Below are 9,860 nucleotides of genomic sequence, written 5' to 3'. Positions count from 1 at the left end.
GGGTTAGACTATAAAGAGAGCAAAAGAGCGAGAGAGCGTGCATAGCGACTAAAAGCTAAATGTTATGAAATGTGTACATTAAGCCAAGGCAAAAGAAAAAAAAAAGAAAGAAAGCCACAACACGTGCGACAGACAGACAACAAAATGAGAAAGTGTATGCGATAGAGAGCGCGAGAGAGAAGAGAATACAATTTAAAATAAATAATATTATCAATGTAAAATCGTATGTACTATAAACAACAAGTAAAAAACGAGCAAAAAATCCACAATACCAGTAATAAATACATTTACATAGATGTTGCAAAACACAGATCGTTCAAGCGATCCAAGTTTAGCTGGACATGGGAGAATATGGTAAAGTAGAGTGTATTCTATTCAGGGCTGTAAATCTGTAGAAAAATCTGACCTGTTTGCTAAAAAAAGGATCGTTAAAAAAAATTATTACATAAATGTCATATTTTTTTTAAATTTTACTGCCTATAATTTTAATTAAACTTTCAATTTCACAACTATAATTTTACTATTAAAAAAACTTAATATTACCCATCAATTTATTAAATTAGATGCCTAAACAGTTTGCAATTTTATTTATTAAATAATTATTGGCCTTAAAAAATTGAAGAAAATTGAAAAACAGTTTAGAACTTAAAATTGTTTTGTTTTTTTTTGAAGCTTAAATCTGTTCACTAACCCAAATCTTGCACTTTGAACCTTATTCTTTTTGAAAATATTGGAGGTTTGCAGCCATATATTTTTCCATTTGTCATCACATAAACATTTTTCATAATTTTTTTGTTTTCAAGTTGAAATCCTAGCAAGCTTCTTTTCTAATGTTGCTGGACGCCATCATTTGGTTACCCACACTTTTTACCTACATTGTCTTCCTGCTCATTCTCATCATACTGTTCTTCATTGTGGCCTATGTCAGTCATAAGATCTACATCTCCATCTATGATAATTTGCCGTTGCCAGCGGCGCCTGTGTCCCGTTTCTCGATTGCATATAAGGAATCCACACGATCCGATATATTTGGCACACAGACAAGTGCACGATCCGTTTGGATACAGAATCGTTCACAGATCTTTGATTCATCGGTGGGTAAGTAGGTTTTAAATTTAGCTATAGTACATAAATCAATTGAATGATGACAGTGCGAATTACGCTCACCTTGGAGCCGTGTTATCTGGTCAGCGTGGGTTTGGACATCTTTCAGAATCCAAAGCGACGTGCTGTCAGCTTTATGTGCAATTGCAAGGATAGCGTGGAGAGATGTGCTGCTGCCATGGAACGCGATGCGGACAGTTTGCGTATATTCAAGTACTACGATCACATGTCCAAGATACCAAGATTAAAAGTGCTCCTGAGGTGCTGTGAGCGCAATAACATGCGTCTTGTGCTGGATGATGTCATCAAGGATGTGATGGAGGCACGTTGCACGGACAATATGGCGGCGTGTCGAGCACCCAAGAGACCAGCCAAGTCGGAGCAGACAGAGGAAATTTGAGAGAGAGAGAGAGGAGGCGTGACAGAGCAAGAGGGCAGAGCATAAGAGAGGGGGCTTGCATATATAATAAGGCTTTTTATTTTATAGAACTCGTTTTTTGTGTATTCTTGAGTGCGTGTGTGTGTGTGTGTGTGTGTACTGGTTATGCATATAAAAAGTGGTTGAAAAAAAAAATATCTATGCTCTCTAGGCAAGTCCAAGTCGCTTCGCACTAGAAATACAAGGTCGCTGCTCCGCTGGGAACTGAAACAGAAATAGAAACTGTGTCGTCTTGGAGCTTGTGCACTCCAAAAGCAGCAGCGTTATCGAAAACCTCTCCACGTACACCTGGCAGAGACCAGACAAGTGCTGCTTCTTTGTGCTTATCTCAATTGGGGGGGGCCATTAAAAATAGAAGGAAAAAAAACGAGCATTATCAGTCGCTTTTTAGATAACAACGATTGCCAAATCACAAAACCACACACGATGGCGATGTTGATGGCGATAGCATTTAATAAGCCCCACAAACACCCCCAACCCTCATCCCTCCAGCAATTAAGATCCGTAACAAGTCACAAATATGCCAGACGCTATTCCAATTTAATTGCCAGCTCTGTGTCATTTATTCTCTTTCTATTCATTTCAATTATTAAAGCAAAAAAATACAATGTATAAATAAAAGACAAACGATTGGCTGGATTCATAAATGTGTTTGGCATTCATAATATTTGATACCCTATACACATTTGAAATGAAAACAATTGGAGTCTAATAAACCTAGAAACTGAACAATCTCTTACTTTATTAAAGTTAAAGCTCGAAAATTTAATATGCAGCTGGACAAGACACTAAATTTATCCTAAACTTAAACGCAACCGTTGAGCAATTGATTTTAAACATTTAAATTAATTTTTATATGCTGCAATCTCTGGAGTTATTTTAGCTAGCGTTGGAAAATTTTCTATACAGCTTATACCTGTAAGTGTTAAGAAAAACCAAATAATATTAATACCCTCCAAACAAAAAATTAAGTAAACAAGGTATATATACCTTTTCATTCTCTGTCCCCAATAATTTCAGGCTAGAACTGTCCATATAATATCCAACATCTTGATTCATTTCTATAGGGTATCTTGCAAGTCGATCAACCATGTGAAATTGCTAAATATAATAAGCATAACTGGTTACAAGCTAAAAATATAAGAATACCTGTAAAATTGATGCACTTTAGACTGTCTACAGGGTATATGTTAGTCGATCAATCACTTTATTGGCTTGTAATTGGCAAAATAACAATTTACAAGTTAGGAATGTAGCAATACTTGTATAATTGATGCACCTTAGACCGTCTACAGGGTATATGCTAGCCGATCAACACCCGACAAGTACTATATTTTGTTTGTTTCTAGAGAAAACTTGTCACGACATGCACCGCGATCAAACTGCGAATAGATGCAGAAACTTCGACCTGACCCGGTGCAATAATATAAGTATAACAATTTTCAGCAGCAAATACACAAATAAACGCCTCTAAATACTAAGCGGGCCGCATTGTCGGGCTTATCACACAGAGACAGAGCGTGCGGCGCACAACATTGCGTATACGTAACAAAGTTCTATTCGCTAGCACATTCTGTCTAGCCTCAGTTAACACTCAGGTGTCAATGCATACGGTACGGAAAGTCGGCGTACGCTTCTCGACAACAGCAACAGATACAAGCAGATATACAAAAAAATATATATACATACAAATATATATAATTATATGCATATACGACATTTAATTAGCATACGCGCTTCAGTTCGTCGCACTCGTTCTTTGACTCTGCCTTCCGAACAACGTACAACTTCCTCAGTTCCCAAATTCTCTCAGACTCACAGTGTCGCTGTCACAAAACTCTCTCTTTCTGTCGCTCTATATATATATATTACACATATATATATATACAATACAAAATAAAAACATCAACAATTTGGAATACTCGTATAACAATGTTGGATCCCATTTCGGATACACCGCTGGTTTTGGCCTATGTCTTCATGTCGCTGCTGGTGTTGATTGTCTGCTTTATAATCTTCAATGTGGTGCATAAAGTCTATCGTGGCATGTCCACCAAAGACACTATCGGGGTCGGTGTGGGCGTGGGCGTGTCACTTACCAGTCCATTGAAGACAACCGCGCTGCTGGAAGTGGATGCTATGAAAACCGGTTAAGCAACGAATTTGAAGAACGGCAACTGCGACTGCGACTGACGATGCTCTCGGAGAAAACGGAATCTCAAAGCAGAGGCCACAAACTATATTAAAGTTCGCATACAACGTAGATGTGGTTCAGAGAGCGACGGAGACAGTAGCAGAAGCAGAAACAGCAGCAGCAACAAACACATTGTACATAGCCACATAAATAGTAATTAGTCTTAGTCTGTAAATACATCTAAAACTAGTGCTTACAAACCACTTAAACTATTATATACATCTACATATATGTAAAACACGCACTATACTGTGGGGTCGATGGGTGGGCAGTCACTAGTCACTTTAGTTTTAGGTTTAGCTTAACAACTTCGTCATGCCTGACATTGATATTGTAAATAAAATAAAATCATATACCAATATACAAATACAACTCGATATTAGTTATGACAAGTGCCTAATTACGGCGCTCACACCAAGTGCAAAGCAACCAAAAATGTCGCCTGATCGAGTTAATGCCTTGTTATCATAATTGAACCTGTTGTTATCTCTCCCACTCCGGGTGTGTGTGTCCGGAATGTACCAGGCAATCAATAATTGGTTCCATTGATTAGAAGCCGCCGCTGTCCGCCGTGCGATGACGGCGAGTCTTAGTCAATGATTCATTTGATTTATACATAGTTTATTTAAAATAGCATGTTCATCTATAAATTTGCAATTAGGCGCGTTGTTTGTTGTTCTTCTCTTTCTTCTGTTGTTTTTGTTGCTGGAGCATATGAGTTGGATGTTTGGCCCAGGGCCGGATCTTAACGCCTTTGCAGCATCATTATGTGTTTTCAATCCGTGGGATCACTGTTAAAATTAAACAAAAGTTAGCTAGCTTAAGGAATTCATTACATTTCTTCTCTTGTCTTGTCTTACCCCGAATAGGTCTTGGGATGCTGTGACGCCAAGTCATCATCCTGACTGCCCAGCGCCTTTTTCACATACTGAAATAAAACCACAAAATTGTACAGATTTTTATTTTTACAACTTGTAATAAATATATAAAATTTTTCCGAAGGCTGCAAAATGCCAATAAATAAACAAATAAAAGACTTGAAAAAGAGTACAGGGTCTCAAAAAGAAACAATCTGGATCAGAATTTTGGTCCCAATTTAAAAGATTATTTATTTTGATTTTATTCCTCAAATTTTTGCAATATTTGCAGACCAATTGAAAAAAAGAAATATATTGAATGAATAATATAAAAAATATTAAATAATAAATCCCTTAAGCAACTGTTTTTAGATCAAGTTCAAACAAAGAAATATTGAGTTACTAAAATAATTTAATAAATAAGCCAATAAAGTAATATGTAATTTTATTTTCCTTGTCAAAACAATTGCATATATTGTTAATTTACTTACCATTGGATTCAAAATGATCTCCTCCTCCATTTTGTTGATTTGTTTAACCAAATCGAGCACTTGCGTTATGTTCGTTTGCACATTGAGGAACATGTCCGGTAAGTTGTATTGCTCTGGATCATCCTTAAACAGAACCATGCCATCCTTTTGATTGATGCTGGCAAAGATTTCACCCGATTTGATCTGTTAAAATTAAATACAATTTGTAATATATATATTGTAAACATGGAGTTATTAGTCAAGTGCCCACAAACCATGTTTAGAATGTAACGTTCCGCTTCAACGGCACTGGGCAGCTGGACACGACTGGCGACATCGGTTAGGGAGAGAGTTAGAAAGGTTTTCGTAAGACGCTGGATGTTACGCTTATACAAAGACGTTGCCACTTGCTTGGCGAGACCCATGTTGTTATCACGCGTAAATGCTTCACTGTATTTGAGTATAATGATGCGCAGCTCCTCGCTCGACGAGTTGCCATACACATTGACCAGGTCGTGATAATGATTCGCCAGCGGCTTCATAAAGCGACCAATGACTTGTGCGTTCTTTGGTATATACGCAATCTAAATAAAGACAAGGAATTAGCTCTCAATTGTTGATAAGAGATAGTATAGCTACCTTGCCCTCGACAATCAGTGAAACCATGAGAAACTTTTTGTATGCCTCCAGCATAATGTGGGACATGGCCATGGCGGGCGTGGTAATGCACACCTCAAAGAAGTACAAAGCACGCTCGTAGTTCTTAACAGCCGTATAGATCATGCCGCCATAATAATAGTACAACAAAAAGTACTTGGCATCGTTGTTGGCATCCTAAAATGTACAAATATATAGAAGTAGGAAATCATTTATAATTGATAAACAATTCAAGTTTACCAGCGTATGTTGTGGCTGCTGTTGTTGCTGATTTTTGCATTCGGCGGCCACGGTGGAGATGTCTGTGATATCCGCATCCAGATAGCGAAGCACCAGATTAAAGTTTTTCGCCTTAAGGCTAAGCTGGCAGAGATCGGCGTGTATTGGTGTTAGCTGTGTGTCCAATTGTCTGATTTGTTCAATCGCTCGCGACAGCACTTTAATGCCCAAAATGCTAAGATTCTTTTGCACCAAAAAGTCCGTAAACAAATGGCAAGTCTCGTAAACTAAGGGAATTCATATTAATATTATTTATAAGATATTGTTTATTTGTTGTTGAATTACTTACACGGACAGACGGCAAAGCGCAGCTGCTCAGTATTGCTGCGTTGCATAAAGTCGCGCATTAATTGTATTATCTGTGCCGGCTCCGGATTTGATGAGGCGACGCTGTGCAGCTTGCCGAGAATCACATAGAGCACGCCCAATGTGTGTTGTTGCATGTCCAGCGTTTCGAGCACATTATCCAATATGCTCCAGTTGCGCACAAGCAGCGACAACGACTCGGGCAACTCATCGGCCAACTCCCGATAACTGCCTGCCAAAGAACCCGCATAAAAACAATACCCATTAACAATTTGCCAATCCAGTGTGCAATTTTAGTTGCTGTCTTCTATAAAAGACCGGTCTCTGGAATTTACTTACCCGTTGCGCTTAGTGTGCGCACCTGATTCACATAGTTCTCTAGTGCGCTGCCCATATTTGAGTCCGAGACTGTAGAGCTCTGATTATTATATCGCTAAGAACTAATAAATTAAATAAAATATAAAATTCTTTTATACGCGTTCGCGTTTTTCCTTTTGACAGTGTGACCGTAGCAGTGCTGCCAACTTGTTTTAATAGTCATGTCGCAACAAAAAACGGGCTGGCAGGCTTGGTTCGCGAATTTAAGCTCATTTTGAAATTGTGATCAATTATAAAAGTTCTATAATTGTGTAGCTAGAATTTGTAATATTTTTACGTGTCTGAATATATATTTTAAATATAAATTAAAGCCGTCTAATAGGAATTTTCTGCAAATACTCTTTTGCAAGGTGGCAATGTTTTGATTTTCAATGAATTGCTTGCTAGTGCTGACAGTTTATTAAGTATTTGTTGTATTCAGGTAATTATTTACGTAAATTTTAATAAATCCCAACCATATATGCAATATTAATTATTGTTTGTCATTTTACGTATTGGCAGTCACTGTATACCCATGTTGCTCCTCTGTATTGCTCCTCTCGTAGCAGCTGTGCTCTGTTATCCATTGTGATGCCTCTGTTATAAATGTCCAGCTGTTAACTTCAAATTGAAGCTAGCATTTCTGTTTGACCCACTGTTAAGTTGCTGTTGCTGTTAAGTAAACAGCTGATTGTTGATTGCCAAAAATCATAACATTTGCCGCTCAGTGAAAATTGTTTAATTTATTTAAAAAATGGAATTGCCGCCGCGCATTGTTTACGTATGCAGTTTGTGTCTACGGCAATATGATTTAATGGAGGATTTGCGTGGACATATGATGTTCTTTCATGGCTATCAGCCGATTAAAGCTGACTCGGCTAAACAGGAAAAAGCACAGAAAACAGAGACACACAATCAGTTGGCGTCCCGCATGGATTCGCCGCCTCCTCCACCCGCCGAATTGCAGCCCATGCCCTTTAAAGACTTTCGACTTGCACTGCGTGTAAAAATGCAAATACCGTGAGTAGCTTTTCTTATAAAAAACGTGTTAAGTTCTGAGTTTTCCACTTTTATAACAGTTGTGCTGAGATCAGCGCTTGCAGCTACAAATTCGAGGATGCCCACAAGCTGATGTTGCACGCCAAGTGCCACAAGGGCGAGGGGCAGGGGGAGGCTTACAGCTGCAGCGAGTGTGGACTGGAGTTTACAAACTGGCGACGCTGCTCCTCACATCTCTGGAAAATGCATCAACTGGATGTGGATCTATTGCAATGTCCAGTACTCGGCTGTGACTACAAGTCGGCGATCTCGGCGCTCGTCTGGCGACACATGCGAGTGCACCGGAAGTGGCGTGGCAGAGTGCTGCGACGGGAACTGCTGCGACGTCGTGCCCAGAAACAGCAGCAGGAGCAGCAGCAGCATCAACAACAGTTAGACGAGTCAACTGCATCTCAAGTGGCGCCACAAACAGCGCCAGTTAAAAAGAACAAATATTATGCGGAGAAAACCTGTGAGATTTGCCAGAGAAAGTTTGTCAGCGGAAAAACACTGTCCAAGCATGTAAAGACTGTGCACAACAAAATCAAACCATTCATCTGCAGTGTGTGTGGCAAGAAGACAGCGCGAAAGGCCAGCTTAATAGTAAGTACTACTTATAGTTGTAGAAAATATATAGTAGCAATAGTAGGAAAATAGCAGTAGAAGTGGTATATAGTAGTAGTTAACTGAGATCCAGGTTTCGATTCTAAATCCAAGGGTCCCCCCTTTGAAATTTTAGAAATTGAAAATTTTTAAGTTCAAGTTTTCAAGTTCAAGTTTTCAGTTTTATTCAATTCCTTATGTCGTAGTTAGTATAAAACAACACTTTAAAATTGATTCTGGGCTTTCAGTTTCTTGTAAAAAATCATGGCAAATTGAACAAAAATTTGGACCTGTAAAGTTGCTAGGTCAAAAGTTCGACCAACTTCAAACTTTCATAACTTTGTCAAAACTGAACCGAATTTCAAGCGGAATGTCATTTTGATCTTGGTTTGGCCTCTAAATACGTTCTGCATTCAAATTCTGCTTCATTTAATAAATTAAATTTTATCGACCATCGTAAGGTTTTTAAATGTAATTAACTTAAATATACAGTAGAGAGTTTTAGTGATTCTCTGAGAATAGAATACAATTAAATTAAATTCAAATCGATAGTAATTGAGAAAAGTAAAGTATATAAATATTTATGTATTAATTTCAATTCAATCTTCTTCAGATACACATGCGTCAGCACACAGGTGAAAAGCCGTTGAAATGCGAGCACTGCAAATTTTCCACGCGTGATCCCAGCTCACTTTATAAGCATCGTCAGCGACATGCCAAAGATGTGGCAGCAACAGCAGCGACACAAACCAGCTTGCCACAAATAAGATGAAATTTAAAACAAGATTTGAATTTAAATGTTCATTTATTGAGTTTACGTTTTCCATTTAATGTTAATATCATTTTAGAATCTGATATGATTTTGGTTTTTGGTTTTTGTTTTTTACAACACTTTGAAATTTAGCTTATGTTGATTTACGTTTTCATTTATTAATTCTTTTATGTTTAAACTAGTTTTTAATTTAAATTTTAAATTGTATTTTTAAAAATCTAACCTCCATCGTCGTGTGGTCTGTGGTCTTTGCAAAATTCAATTCTGAGCCTCAAGTCGACTTCTGTGTACGCTTTCCAGTGTGTCTTTTGCCTCAGTCCATATTTTTGTGAGATCGGCGCACATAATATAGTATAATTCATATTTATCATAATATATATTTGCCTAATTGTTTCAAAATTTAAACTGAACAGAATCTGTTTAATATGTATGTTATATAATTAATTAATTTTAATTTAATTATTAGTTGATCATTTGTAATTGATTTAAAGTTTGTAATCTGATCCGATACGATTTCTTTCGTTTCCGATCTCAAGAATCTTAAGTTAAGTATGTTAAGTATGTATATTTTAGCTGTTTATTTATGTTTCTGATTTTTTAATTTTCCTCCACTACTCGATTAATCTTTTCAAATCAATAATGTGTGTATATTTTTGTAATTTTATTGTCTGAGTTTGATTTGAGTATCAAAACAATTGTCGCTATTTTGTTCTCTCGAGTGAATGCTAAATGAAATGCTTGAAATAAAAGTCTCTGTGTAAAATTGTTAATACAATTAGATTCT

The 9,860-nt window shown here is 37.4% G+C and overlaps 4 protein-coding genes across 5 annotated transcripts; 3 read left to right on the top strand and 1 right to left on the bottom strand.

The window, feature by feature from the left end:
- The first annotated feature begins 245 nt into the window (after positions 1-245).
- Positions 246-1,510, top strand: LOC117788599. Of its 2 annotated transcripts, XM_034627402.1 has the most exons (3): positions 246-354; positions 804-1,098; positions 1,152-1,510. In XM_034627402.1, the coding sequence occupies exons 2-3, from the start codon at positions 831-833 to the stop codon at positions 1,502-1,504; spliced, it is 621 nt and encodes a 206-aa protein (XP_034483293.1). In that variant the 5' UTR covers positions 246-354; positions 804-830; the 3' UTR covers positions 1,505-1,510. The 2 variants fall into 2 exon arrangements, with proteins under 2 accessions (XP_034483293.1, XP_034483291.1); XM_034627400.1 differs by lacking the exon at positions 246-354 and having other exon boundaries at positions 643-1,098.
- A 1,583-nt stretch (positions 1,511-3,093) lies between these two features.
- On the top strand, positions 3,094-4,119 carry LOC117788601. Its single transcript, XM_034627404.1, has one exon. The coding sequence runs from the start codon at positions 3,476-3,478 to the stop codon at positions 3,695-3,697; it is 222 nt and encodes a 73-aa protein (XP_034483295.1). The 5' UTR covers positions 3,094-3,475; the 3' UTR covers positions 3,698-4,119.
- Positions 4,120-4,428: 309 nt separating this feature from the next.
- LOC117788596 (COP9 signalosome complex subunit 3) lies at positions 4,429-6,823 on the bottom strand. The gene is made up of 8 exons (XM_034627395.1): positions 6,646-6,823; positions 6,290-6,538; positions 5,962-6,227; positions 5,704-5,898; positions 5,340-5,648; positions 5,086-5,268; positions 4,598-4,665; positions 4,429-4,528 (listed from the first exon to the last, which is right to left on the bottom strand). Exons 1-8 carry the CDS (start codon positions 6,698-6,700, stop codon positions 4,513-4,515), a joined length of 1,341 nt encoding a protein of 446 aa, XP_034483286.1. The 5' UTR covers positions 6,701-6,823; the 3' UTR covers positions 4,429-4,512.
- Positions 6,824-7,316: 493 nt separating this feature from the next.
- LOC117787537 (zinc finger protein 48) lies at positions 7,317-9,854 on the top strand. The gene is made up of 3 exons (XM_034626083.1): positions 7,317-7,683; positions 7,743-8,304; positions 8,918-9,854. Exons 1-3 carry the CDS (start codon positions 7,418-7,420, stop codon positions 9,074-9,076), a joined length of 987 nt encoding a protein of 328 aa, XP_034481974.1. The 5' UTR covers positions 7,317-7,417; the 3' UTR covers positions 9,077-9,854.
- The last annotated feature ends 6 nt before the right edge of the window (positions 9,855-9,860 follow it).

The sequence above is a fragment of the Drosophila innubila genome, assembly GCF_004354385.1.
Source record: "Drosophila innubila isolate TH190305 chromosome 3L unlocalized genomic scaffold, UK_Dinn_1.0 0_D_3L, whole genome shotgun sequence".
NCBI lineage: Eukaryota > Metazoa > Arthropoda > Insecta > Diptera > Drosophilidae > Drosophila > Drosophila innubila.
The sequence above is the reverse complement of the archived record's forward strand: the minus strand, read 5'-3'. Positions and strand labels throughout refer to the sequence as shown.